Source organism: Lagopus muta, chromosome 7 (genome assembly GCF_023343835.1).
Source record: "Lagopus muta isolate bLagMut1 chromosome 7, bLagMut1 primary, whole genome shotgun sequence".
NCBI lineage: Eukaryota > Metazoa > Chordata > Aves > Galliformes > Phasianidae > Lagopus > Lagopus muta.
Window position 1 is genome coordinate 39,624,277 of NC_064439.1, and position 13,325 is coordinate 39,637,601.

Here is a 13,325-nt window from a genome sequence, read left to right on the forward strand (position 1 = left end):
GCAGACACACACCTTCTGAACACACCTGTTGGGGCAATAATTTGCATGCAAGTTAAAACCAGATATATTATTCCATCAAATTTGTTCTGTGTGATTACTACACTGCTTAAAGCAGCTGTTATTTTTCACTTTCAAGACGATAACTTATCATCTAGGTTCTCCAAATTGAACCTCATGAATATTGGCACTTCTCCCAACAGCAACGTTCATTTAAAATACTATTTCACCCACAGAACCTGTTGAACAAGTAATATTTATTCTATGCTCACACACAAGGGGCTGAGAACTCAGCTATGTTAACACTTATGCCATTTTTGTGAGTTGCCTGTATTTTTCAAAATATATTTATTTATATGAAACTAAATAATGCAATGGACAATTGAAGGAGGTCCTGCTTCTGGATTTGTTGTATTTCTCAGTTTCTCTCTTCACTACAGTTTGCTTTTCTTAGCTTTAAAAAGAAAAAAAAAAAAAAAAACAAAAAAAAAAACCTGTAATCACCAAATCCCCAATTTGAAATTACAAACATATTCAAGACCACGCCAAGCCTTCTCTATACATCATAGGGATGAAACTAAGACACACAAAGTAAGGAAGCTGCTTTCTAGCTACCATTGCACTGGCTCATTTCCATCTCTTACCCACCTTACTTCTATCTCTTCTCCATCTCAACAAGTCCAAACAAAGCTCTGCGGAATCCAGATCTTTCTTGCTTACTACATCATCTCACGAGACCTGGAATTTCCCAGCTCTACATGTCAACACTCTGAATAGGGCTGACCCTACCTTTTCTCTTGAAATCATTGATTCACTGACTAAGATGAGAAGTTAAAGTTTCTGTGTTTGGTCTTGACAGCGGATGTGCAGCCCTCTTCAGAACACAATATCTTGTCAACAGCGCTTCTCGAAACATATGCACAGAATCCACAGCCCACCAAATGGTGGTTTCATCAATATGTTGTGAGATATTCAGAGTATTAGCCATGATCCCCCTGGAAACAGCGTATTCTAATTTACAAGCAACATTTACTTTGAAAGACCTTTAAATGTTAAGTTGCTGCTTTATATCTATTTCTAAAATCTCTGTCTTATGTATGCACAAAAATCCAGATACTCATTCTTTAATGAAAAACAAAGGAACAACACGCATGACCTTTAAAAGGAAAAATCATCACATATGCTTAAATTTACACATGAACAATATTGTGTTTAAAAGGGCAAAGATAAGCCTGGCACAGGACTATATATCCAGGTGGGCGCTGTCAGTAGCTTCCCCTGGCTGCAGTTCACATGCTATTAATGTGGAACAAACTCTGTCACAGAAGGTGGGAGAGGTAAGAAAGCAGAAAAATGTTGGCACTGCCCAGAGCGCTCTGCAAAGTAGAAAAGAATAATTTCTGCCTACTTCTTCTGTGTCGTTCTTACAAGTGGGATTAAAACTAAGAGCAGATTTTCTCACACAGGCTTCCTCAACATCATTCTGAATATATATTACATGATTTCTAGACATTCCTTTTCATTTAAAAAAAAATTGCTCAAGGTCTATCTCTGTACTGTCTTCAGTTTTGTACCTACTTCTTCATTCCTTCCTTCGTTTCCTCCTCCTCCATGGCTCCCTTTCCCTCCATCAATGCTCTTCCAGCAGCTTTTATTCCTTTCTAAGTTCCTCTCACCATTGCACACCTCATTTTTCTTCCCCTGTTCTACTGTCAAATCACCCTTTCCTTCCATTTACTTAATAAAAATAAGATAAAAAGACTGACACGTAACCCAGCAGTAACAAAATCCAAGCCTAATAACCAGGTAAGATTAAATGTGCCCAAAGGAAGGGGGGGGAAAAAAAAGAAAGAAAAAAAAAGAAAAAACCTACCCTATGGTGTGAAAGGCAAACCTTCCAATTGAGAGAGATTTTTTCCGTTTTCAAGAGCAAGAGCTTCTATAAAAAGCTTACTGTGATAAGGCACCAAAAGAAAAAAAAAACATACCTTCAGAAGAGGTTTTTGTGCCAGTGCAAAATGCCCAAATGCTTGCAGCAATGAGTAAGGCACTTTTTGTTGCTCCATCCTGCCTACACCTAGGTAACTCAGTCATGAGCCAATTCACTTTTTTCTTCCCCTAACCAGAGTAAAAGAAGCATGGAGACCCCAGTACAATTCTACTTCAGCAAGAGACATTAAATGCATTGAAAAACACCTAAAGGATGTACCCAGCCTCAAAATATAACACAGCAAGGATCTTCAAGTGAATGCATTTCTAATAGCATTCCTTGGCAATCAGGTCTTGGTTATAGTTTTTAGCAATGACCTAGATGAAAAAAATCTCCATAAAGATTGCTGATAACATGAAAATAAGCTATCCTCAGCAAATAGCACATATTCTAGTAACGTCAAAATAAAAATCATACATCTAGTGACAAAAAGAGCTGTAATTACAAGAGAGAAGATTGGCCTGGAAAAGCACTATCTATCTATCTATATATATACTCATACATACATATATACATACATATGTATATATATAGAGAGAGAGCCAATCCTTACACTAACATATTTTTCCAAAGTAATTCTTCAACTAATAATGTTTCACCAGTTATATTTCTTAAATGCTCTTAAATGCTTTTAATGTTTATAAACAAATTACTACTTTTCCCCCTACAAAAATAAGGCATCCACAAGCCACTAGAAACTCTAAGATGAAAAGAGAGGAGATGGGGAGATGAAAAACCATGTGCTAACCACGGATAGAGCATATAGCAAACAGACATTTTATCACCTTCCTACTGGAAAAAAAAATAAATAAAAGAACATCACAGTACTTCCAAAATGAGTATTCTAATGGACACAAGAAAGAACAATAAGAAGCAACACATACAGCTTAGAGAAAAGCCTAACAAGCATCAGACCACATACAACTCAAGCAAGGCAAGCAGACAGTTGTAAGAGATGGGGTATGGATGTATCTGTCTGGAGAACCAGAGCAACACCAGGGAACACGAAGTATCAGTGCTGTGTGTAGTGAGAGTTAAATTCACAACTCAAAACAGAGCTAATTTCCCAAAACTGTAATGGAGACCTTAAAAGCTAAGTTGTGGACATTTTAAGCAGGAAATACTGAATTGGAGAAAATGGGATGTATTACATTTGCATTTGTTCCCTAGTGCAATCACAATTAACTGTATATCGTTCCAGTGTCCAGACTTGAAGGAAAACATTGAAATGGCCAATAGTAATCATAAGGTCATACATTATTAAAATTACTGGGAATCTTGACTTGTAGCTCCACTGAAGATTCTACTGGTTCAGCTATCAACAGAGAAATGATAACATCACCATTCCAAAAAGATGCATGAGGAAATGAAATTTGGTAAGCAGTGTTTTCTGTCTCCTACACAGTACACATAACAATATTAGAGTAAAAAAATAAAAATAAAAATAAAAGGTTGACACATATTAAGAAAGGCAATTTCTTAAGCAGTGAGTAATTAAAAGTTGGCTCCAAACGCTCTATCACTGGAGGAAAAAGTCTCATGTTCCCAGAGAAACACAAGTCCAGGTGGAACGGGAATCAAGACACGCTACGACTTGTGCTAGGTAACTGGTACTTAGAATCTAAATTACTCAATTTACCTGTTAATTGTGGTTGCTGCTCTCAAAGTAATGCCTCCTACTTTATTATGTTGGCCTGCAAAAATCAGAGGTCTTCACCACCATGACTAAGCTGAAGGCTCAAACTTCCGGAGTCAGGGCAGAGAAGAGAACCACCTTTCTCTTGCAACATGACAACACACCAGCTTGAAGATCACAGAGCACACTGCCAATCGTTACAGGACTGTCCTACCACACCCACCATACAGTCCAGATTCGGCACCTTCTGAATTCCATCTGTTCAGGCCGATGGAAGATGAACTGCACAGGCAACATTTTCCTAGCACCATCATCATCACAGCAGCTGTAAAATAGCAGGTCACTCACTGGTGCAGGTTTTGTTTGTTTGTTTGTTTGTTTTTACAAGCAAGGCATACTGGCTCTTGTTCATCACTAGTGAAAATGCATAGCTAATGGTGGTGGGTATGCTGAAAAAATAGTGCTCTGTAGGTGATAGCTTACTCTACCAGTCTTACTATGTTCTTTGTATCTTTTGTAGTTTCCAAGGAAATATATAGGAGGCATTACTTTTGGTGTGATGTAAATGCCATCTTGGAAAGAGAAGTACAGTAGTATTTCAACAGTGCTTACTGAAATATATTTGCAGCTAAAAAGAAGAAAAAAAAAAGAAGCCTTGCCTCCCTGGATGAGGTTCTGAAATGTGCTCAGCCATCTCAGAAAGATATTCCCAACATCCTGAAAGACCTAAAGCATAACAACATGATACTTGGGGAGAAAAAAAAAAAAAAAAATTAAGTTCTGGAAATATATTTGGCCAAGAAAAGAAACTCAACTTTTTTATTTGTATCAAATTCAATACTTTTTGTTTCATCATCCATTATAATGCTGATTTAAAATACATCATTTTACATTAAGAGTTGACAGTGATTTTCAGCACCCTTTTCACTTGGAAGGTTTTAAATATAATAGAACCTTTTAAATATATCATAAAGAATAAGAATTATTATATTAGTTATGCAAAGAGAAGCTAAAGCCCAAATGCATTCTTCTTATTTAATAATTGCTTTTAAATATAAAGTGATGTGAAAAACCTCTTGAATACACTTCTTATATACTCACAAAAAGACTCCAAGGCACATTACTTAGTTTAACAACTTACTGTCACTTCACCTACTTGAACACAAATCCGTATGCACAAACGGGTGCATTTTTTCAGATGAGCTACCATGAACATGTGTGCTCCCTCTAACCACATTTATCACTGCGTTGCTAAGCACAGAGATCTCCATTCAAAAAGACAGCAGTGAGATGAACTAGTAATAACTAAATCCAGATAAGGGTAAGTGCTAGAGCCAACTGCCACTTCTTTTCACTGTCTGAAAATGAAGTGTGACATCTGGGTGAAAGGAAGACCACGGTCTATTTTGTCTGTCACTTCATTCCCTCTGGTACCAAGACTGCTGCTCAGCTCTGAAGTGCACTTAAAAATCCCAAACACACTGAGTGAAAGCGCTCAAGTCTCCTTTATTTTAAACAGACTTTTCCTACGCCTACGATGCCATCAAACATCTTACACAGTACATTACCATACGTTATATGAACTTATCCTCCACATAGGCATAAGTAGCAGTGAAGCTATGTGACATGGGCAGCCAAAGAACAAAGAACTTGGGTTACCTGCCCGGGGACAAGAGAAATGTGGATTGCTTGGAGAACTGCCATGGACATCTCCAAAGTCCAAACCACAAGACCATCCTTTTAAATTTCAACCTGACATTCAAAGTTTTTTTTCTTCAAAATGTTTCTTGTAAGCATCACTGAAGGGCAGAGAGACAGAATGATCGATTTCTCTTCCTGCCATTACCTTGATAAAAGCCATTCTCTAACTTCACTCCTCTGTTCCAACAGCCTTCTCCATTCTCCTGACATCTGCTTAGAGGCAACAGAAAAAGCTATTCAAGGTAAATCAAGCAGTTAGTGATCAAACAAGTTAGGTTTAAGCAACCATTACCTAAGCACAGACAGGGTGCATCTTCACTTAAAATTTTAACTTTCCTACAATTAAATCAGAGGTATACAACAAAGAGGTTTTGCTTTTTTTTTCTAACAATGACCTTCAAAAATAAACAATTAGGAGCGAAAAGTTTCAATAATAAAAAGTGAAGGAAACAGAGGAGTGAAAAAAGGAAAGCTCACATTTCAGTATTATTATTTTTGCTACCTAGATTTCAGGATTAAGAAAAAAAAATGATTAGCATATAATCTAAAGCAGAAATTACTAATAAGTGATTTTTGACATTTTAAGTTCCAAGTTTATGTGAAACTAGCAACATACATTTAACTTTCAATAACATATTCAAGAACAGTCATATTTCTCCAGTAACCACCTACTTGCTTTTTACACTGGAAAAAGGTCACAATTCATTCCTAGAACTTGAATGGTACCAATGAAAGAACCTGGAGCAGCCATCACTGTACTAGACTCTTTAATCTTTGACTCTCAACATGTTTTGCACCTCTCTTATGACAGGGAAGAAACAAACAGAAAGGCTGGGCTGCAGCACTTTCTATATAGTTAGTACTAAGATGATTGCAAGAGTTGGACAATCTCTTTTTCCCTAGGCAACAGTTGCCTACTAATACACCCAAGAATATCATTAGCTTTTTTATCTGCAAGGGCACACATCTGACTCACAGCTACCTTGGTGTCTATCATGATTCCCAGGTCCTTTTCTGCTGTGCTGTGTGGCCCCCAGCACATCCAGCACTATCACTCCCCAGAACGACTTGCCATCTCTCTTTGTTGGACTCCACATCAACCTACCTCCAGCCTGTCCATGTCACTCTGGATGGCTGCACATTCCTCTGAATAAGCCACTTCCCTCAGTTTCGTGACATCTGCAAGTTTACTATACCTCATCATCCACATCTTTAATCAAGACGTGGAACAAGACTGTTCTCAGAATTAACTCCTAGGGTACTCTGCTCAACACTTGCCCCCAGTTAGATTTTGTACCACTAACCACTACTCTATGCACTGACATTCAGCCAGTTTTTGATCCACTTCACCATCTGCTCATCCAGATCATACTTCAATAGCTTCTCAATGATGAGCATATGGGGCACAGTACCAAAGATCCAGGAAAGTAACTTCCACATCTCCACCCTCATCTACAAGGCTGGTGATTTCACTGTAGAAGCTTATCAGGTTGTCAGGCGTTACGTCGCCTTGCTGAATCCACACTCACTACTCCTGATCATCTTCTTCATATGTCTGGAAATGGTTTCCAGGATCAGCTGTCTCATCACCTTTCAAGTGACTAAGGGAAGGCTGACCAGCCTGTAGTTACCTGTGTCCTTCATCTAGTCTTTCTTGAAAATAAGAGCAATGTTTGTTTTCCTTTAGTCTTCTGGCATTTCTTCAAGTTTCCCTTATTGAGCAAAGAATACCAAGAGCTGCAACTCAATCATATCTGCAAGCTCCCTCAGCACTCATGGACACATCCCGTCAGGGCTTATGGACTTAAGAACGTCCAGTTTGTTTAAGTGTTCCCTGACTTGATCTTCCTCCACTAAACTTACAACTTCCTTGCTCCAGCCTTTCCTTCTGATCTCTGGAAACCGGTGTTCCTGAAGGCAACCACGCTGCTGAAGAAGGCCATTCAGTACCTCAGCCTTACCACTGTCTCAGGTAACCAGATCTCCTGTTTCACTAAGGAACGTCTTCCTAGTGTTATGTCAATAATATTCTTGTTAAGGGGAACAGGAAGGGCTTTTACATCCTTAGCCTGCTTCAATTCTATCTACGGACTTTAGCTATCCTAACTTCATCCCCAGGTGCTCTCTGTATTCCTTTCAGGTTACCTGACCTTGCTTTCATCCTCTGTAGGCTTCCTTTTTGTATTTGAGTTTGGCCAGAACCTTGTTCATTCATGCAGGCCCCTGTTGCTAACACCAGTCCTGCAGCCAATGACTGACCTGTCCTGACAGTGAGATATTCTAGTATCTCAGATCAGACACAAATGTTCTTCCATGAAAGTGTCTGTGTTTGAGGTTGTTTTGCTCTTTGCCTTTGCACCTGTGTAAACCAATGGCAAGTCAGACTTCAGCAGAGACACTCTAAAAGCCCAGCCCCCTTGACAACTTTACTGTGCAACAAACTGCCTCAAAGCAAACAAAAAAAAAAAACAGCCCTTCTTTCTGCTGGTGTGAGGGTAAAAAAAAAAAAAACAAAAAACCCACCATCTAGCTCTTTTTCTTTTTGGAAGGTTCAGGCTGTTCCTGAACCTGCTGGAAGAGAACAAATAGATTTATTTAGTAATAGACAATAAACCCTCAGAAATTCTCAAAATAGAAATTAATGCAGCTCTCAAGATTGACTGAACCGGAGGCCTTCAATTACTTCAGCTATTGTTCATCAATGCAGTGTTACGCTTCAATATTGCCCCATCCAAAATAGGAATATCTTGCATACTCTCCTTAAAGGAGGATTGATAAAAAAGCCACACCAATGTATTGTAATTCAAACAAGAGGAAAATGTCTTCAGAATTCTAGAGGTCACCCTGCATAATAAGCGTGGAATAACTTAGGAAAGAAAGCCTATCTACTTCAATGTCTCATGGCAAAAGCTAACGTTAAATGCATTTAAATTATTTAGGTTAATGGATAAGGTACTTTAAAAAACATTTCAAATCCACAATCACTGAACTCTATCAGTTTCCTCTTTATCGTTCCACTTTATTTATATTCATGCCATCTGGCTGTATCGATCATGAACTTAAAACAATCCTGCATTTTTTCAGATGAAGTAAACTCAGAACTAATTTCTACGATCATTCCACAATACATACACTCCCAAACAGACAACCTCACTTTAACCCACGCATACTTGTTTATTGGAAATTATAGTAAGACCGACTTTTGTAATCTTCCAGTAGCAATTGTTTTGTTTAAAACTGCCATCACCAATCCCAGTCAACATACACATAGACCAAGGAACACCTGAATGAACTAGAAACATCACTTAGCCCAGAAGCTGTCATGTAGTCAAATAGCCAGATTTACACAAAATAAGATCAGCGGTTGACAAAGCATTATACAGCAGGATTAAAATAGACTGCTAAGAGTAAAATAATATTAATTAAAATGCGACATTTATCTCTGTAATGTTTTCAGACAGAAGTTTCTCAGACATATGTAGATCACACACGTTGTCTTAAACTCCCACCCTTATCAGAGATCTAATCAGTGCTAAACGCTGCCCAAAACTAACAGGCAGGCAGTTCTAGACCCAAAGATTTACAAGCAAAGACCTCAATTTTGCAATTTTCATCAGGTTACCTGAAAATGGCTTCAGCAACACACACACGATTAGGAAAAGTTACTGCTTCTACCAAAAGATATGGCAGTACCAGGAAAGAAAAAATAAAAAGGAGGGAGGGTTAGTTGTTCATTTTGATATCAAACTGTGTTTATTTGGTTCTTAAACAAAGCGACAGAAGGTCTGCGTAAGTCAGTAACAGACAGGATTCCGACACGAATCTAGCACAGAGCAGCAGTAGCCAAGAGATAGTCAAGGGCCTTCTTTATGGCTCCCTGAGAGCAGCCTATACGTTAAGTGAAAGACACCTGGTTTGTGAAGAGAAGTGCCTATCCCTATTGGGTATGGATCATCACCCATAGTGGGTATAACCTGTGCGTGCCCTCCCGCACATGAAATCAGATCCGTTTCTGAAAGTTTTCAGCAAGTATTGCTACAGCCCTGCTCTGCAAGAGTCAGCATCAAAGCATCCTCGGCATCTGTACCATTTAATTTTCTCACTTACAAATGCTTTAAAATTACTGCCAGAGCATCCAGGAGAGAGCTATGCCTGCATTCTCACTGCTTGGTATCACTCAACCTAAGCAAAGTTTTCTTTCTCATTTTCCTAAGGTTTGTGGCTGGACCTGCAGACATTCTATTGCCACTGCCTCTCTTCAGAGCCACCACCACGACGCCGTACATTAAAAAGTTGAGGTACAGATACCCAACCTCACCCATCCAGTAAGTTCAGCAAGAAGTAAAGCAGCAATGGAGAGCCTTCCGCGTTCCACGGACCCAAGCGCACGGTTCTCCGTCCCACAACCCGCGGCGAGGCCGCACGCCCAGCGGGGCGCACAGCGGCCGTCCAGCCCGCAGCCGGCCGCCACCTCAGCGCAGCACAGCACCTGTCACGCAGCAAGGGCAGCGCGGCAGCCCTCAGAGCACCGGCTCACCGCTTCCTCGGTGGCCCGCCCCGAAGCCAACACATCGCACCGGTGACTGCAGACACAAGCATGGCACCTCTCTCTAGCTCGGTCCATGAGGCTCGCACCCGTTCCGGTTGTCCCGCCCAACTTTCCCAGCGTGAGGAAGGTAAGTTCCCGAGGAGGACCGCGGAAAGGGAGCCGGGAGCCTCCCGCACCCACACAGCGGTGCGCCTCTCCTTCGGATGGAAAATAACACGAAACGAAACGAAAATAAATTCCGAGGGCCGCAGGAAGAGAGCGGATCGGAGCGGCGGGAAAGGGCCGGCTCACCGCACCGGCCTACCTGCCCGGGGCGGGGAGGGGGCGGCCCGGGGCGGCGGCTGCCGGGCACCATCTTGGGGGCGGCGGGGGCCGGGAGGCCGCGGCCCGGCGGCGCATTACCTGCTCTGCCAGCCCTGAAGGAGGTTGGTGTATTTGCTCAGCGTCCCTTCCAGCACCGGCTCCCGACGCCTCCCGATGCCGCCCGGCGCCTGCGCGCCCCCCGGGCTGGCCGCCGCCGAGCCGGGGCTGCCGCCGCCTCCTCCTCCTCCTCCTCCTCCTCCTCCTCCTCCATCCAGCCTTCCCGCGGCCGCCGCCCGGCCCGGCAGCCCGCGGCCGGCTGAGGAGGACGAGGGAGAGGAGCCCGCCGACGCGGGGCGGCTGCTGCTGCGGCTGCTGCTGTTGCTGCCGCCGCCCTCGCTCGCCGCCGCCTTCTCCATGGAGCCCCGCGGCACAGGGTGCGAGCCCGCTCCGGCCGCGGCCGCCGCTACCGCCCGGCAAAGCCCTGACTCACGGGCGGCGCCGCGAGAGAGAGAGGGGCGGCGCCCGGGGGAGAAGGGGCCGGGCCGCGGCGGGAGAGGGAGCCGCGCGCCGCCCCTCGCCGGGGGCCGGGGGGCGTCGGGCGGCCGTTGGGGCCCGGCCCTGGGTGTGCGCGGGGCGCGCGCTGAGCGCAGCAGGGGGCGGCGGCCCTGTGGGGCTGTGCGCGTATCCCTGCGACGCTGCACGGTGCATGCCCGGGGCGCGCGGCCCTGGCGCTACGAGAGCTGCGCCCGCGGAAAGCAACGCTCGGCAGGAGGGCGGTTCTCGGTGCGGATGGATGCGCGCGAGTGCCCGCGGCCACGGAGCGTGGCACCGAAGAGGCGGCCGTCTGTGAGCCGTTCACGCGGTGCACGCCGAGATGCGTGTGCCCAGCAGCGGCAGTGCCAGAGCCGTCCCCAGCACGCTGCAGGACGCCGTAGTGTCACGGAATCGTTAAGATCAGAAAAGCCCTCTCAGATCACCTAGTCCAACTGCCAACCCCACCATGCCCACTGAGCACGTTGCTCAGTGCCACATCCACACAGTTCTTCAACATCTCCACAGATAGTGACTGCACCACCTCCCTGGGCAGCCTGTGCCACTGCCTCGCTGCTTTCTGAGAAGAAATTCTTAATACCCAACTTGAAACTCCCCTGGTGCAACTCAAGGCCGTTCCCTCTTGTCCTTTCATGTATATCAGTGCATTGCATCAGTTCTATCATCGATCCAGACTTTGCAGAAAATATTTTTGTGGGCTCTGTTGCATCTCCTGAAGACAGAGGATGATTTAAGATCGTTCAGGATCACTGCAAAAAGACAAGCAGGTCCTTGTACAGTCAGCAAGGTACAGAGCTGTGTGGTTACATTCCCCCAGCTCAATTCCACAGCCAGCCTTGCTGTTTTAGCCAAGTGCCTCAGCCTTGTGCCTACAGTACACATCCTCACAGCACACCTGACATGCAGTTATGTCATCTTGCAACTGGAGACGCGAAGTACAGAGGGTCTCAGTGGGACTGACAAAGCATGAATGAACCAACCTTAGTGCTGTACTTTAACCCTTGAAAAGCTGTGTGCTTCCATGTGTTAGAGATCTAGAGATCTTTGGACTGTTCCAAATCTCATATGCCATTTCCTATTCTGCACCACTGATGATTTTCAGGCCCTCCAAACTCCCACGACTAGAGGCCTGCATTTCCAGTATAAACCAGACAGGAGGGCTTCTTGCTCAGATTCTCCCAGTTTTCCCTCTAGAAAATCTTACCATATGTGTTGCAGTTGGTTAGCTGAAGTGTTGGACAACTCGATCCTGAATTTGGGGTAGTTAAACTTCTATGTTGTAGTTAAATACTGAGGCACTGCAGTCTGGAAACTTGAATTTTAATCTAGCCTTTCATTGGTGGAACATTTGGTGTACAGCACTAAATGCAGCACAGACAAAGATTGTTAGCTTAGTTATTCTTTAAAACAGAAAATATTTGACAGTAGTTTTTCAAGGCACAGATATTACTTAAATATTCATATAAAATTCCCCAGTCTTTATTTACTATAGAAAGAAAGAAACTGCTACTACAATCTGAAAATCGTTGTTCTCTGACTCACCTCCCTCAATCTGATGGCCATACTTTTCAGAAGACCTTGGAATGAAGGAGCCATTCTCCTTCAGGAAGCTCAGACCTCGCTCTCTGGTGACAAGCACGAGATGCTTTCATTTTTCTCATTATCAGCTACAGCTACAGCCCCCAACAGTGGAACAAAATGCTTTACAGAAGTAGCAGTGTCATCACCACGGCTTCCCACCAGCCACTGCAACACATTGACTGTGTGTGTTCTATATTATAAAGAAATAAGATTTGTTTTTCTGTCTTCTGTAGAATTTATTAGAAGAGAGTTATGTCAGGAAAAGAAGTCTCCTCATAAAGTTATACAGAAACCTCTCTATGTCTTTCTATACAATAAAACCCAAGTAACAGTTGTGTTCCCATGAGGGAGTTTCTGACATGGAAGAGGCAATGGACTGCCAGCATATCATATCCCCAGGAGAATTCTGAAAAACCTCAAACCACCTCACTGCTGCAAGAAGGTTTGTGTGATGTGATAGCATACAAGGTCCTCTTACAGCTTGCAGGCTGGTTAACAGGGGGAAAACAAAATAGAGAAGTCAATGGCCACTTTTCAGATGGCGGAAAATGCTGCTCTGATTTGGGACCTATGTTACTCAGTATCTTCTAAAATCATTAGTCCTTCAAAAATGATTAAAACAAGAATCAACTGGAAGGAAAAAAAAACAACATCAGAGATTTCGCAGCAGTGACTAATTTGCTGATAAAATGGTAACTGAAGCAACTAACTTATATGACCTATACGTTAGCTGTAGCTTCCCAGGAAAGATATTTTGAAGTCATTTCAAGTAGTCCTCTGAAAACCCCATCTCAGTGTTCAAGGGTAATCAAGCAAATAGCTGGGATGAGCTCATTAGGAAAACAGAAATATCAGCATGCTGCTATATAAATCCATATTACACCCTGTGAATGTATACTCTGTATTAATAACATTCCTTCAGAAAGGATGGAATAGAAAGAGAAAAGGTATAAACCCCAACTTTGTAATGACGAGAGAGTTAGTTCAGCAGGATTTTCTGCTGGAAAAGCAGAACA

At 43.1% G+C, this 13,325-nt stretch overlaps 1 protein-coding gene across 1 annotated transcript in view; it reads right to left on the bottom strand.

Moving 5' to 3' along the window:
- OSBPL10 (oxysterol binding protein like 10) overlaps positions 1-10,668 on the bottom strand; it is a 98,259-nt gene extending 87,591 nt beyond the window's left edge. The window contains exon 1 of the mRNA XM_048950644.1: positions 10,276-10,668. Within this exon, the coding sequence (XP_048806601.1) occupies positions 10,276-10,592 (317 nt within the window). The 5' untranslated portion in view covers positions 10,593-10,668. The remainder of the gene's footprint in view (positions 1-10,275) is intronic.
- Between the last annotated feature and the right edge of the window lie 2,657 nt (positions 10,669-13,325).